The following is a 239-nucleotide window of genomic DNA, read 5'->3' on the forward strand; positions in this document are numbered from 1 at the left end:
CCGGCGCGTCCCGCACTCGGGTGCCTGGCAAGGCAGGGAGGCAGAGCGGGCTCCCCCGGCCCCGCAGCCCCCCGTGCGAGCCCGGGACGCATGCGCATGGCTGGCGAGCCGCCGTCCCCGGCCGAGGAGCCCGCTGCAAACGGATGCGAGCCCAGCAAAGATCCCCGCCTGCCCGCCGGCCCCCGCCGGGACACCGTGAGTACGCGCCGCTCCGCACGGGGGGGCCCCGCTTGCAGCCG

The 239-nt window shown here is 79.1% G+C and overlaps 1 protein-coding gene across 2 annotated transcripts in view; it reads left to right on the forward strand.

The window, feature by feature from the left end:
• RGS20 (regulator of G-protein signaling 20) overlaps window positions 1-239 on the forward strand; it is a 106,858-nt gene that overhangs the window by 50,652 nt on the left and 55,967 nt on the right. Inside the window, exon 1 of one of the 2 annotated variants that reach the window (XM_019527306.1) lies at window positions 56-195. The exons of the other annotated variant lie outside the window; for it this stretch is intronic. Within the exon in view, the coding sequence (XP_019382851.1) occupies window positions 91-195 (105 nt within the window). The 5' untranslated portion in view covers window positions 56-90. Of the gene's footprint in view, window positions 1-55; window positions 196-239 lie in introns of those variants that run through there. 2 annotated transcript variants of the gene reach the window in all.

The sequence above is a fragment of the Gavialis gangeticus genome, unplaced genomic scaffold (genome assembly GCF_001723915.1).
Source record: "Gavialis gangeticus isolate Ggan-Ray unplaced genomic scaffold, GavGan_comp1, whole genome shotgun sequence".
In the NCBI taxonomy this organism is placed as follows: domain Eukaryota; kingdom Metazoa; phylum Chordata; order Crocodylia; family Gavialidae; genus Gavialis; species Gavialis gangeticus.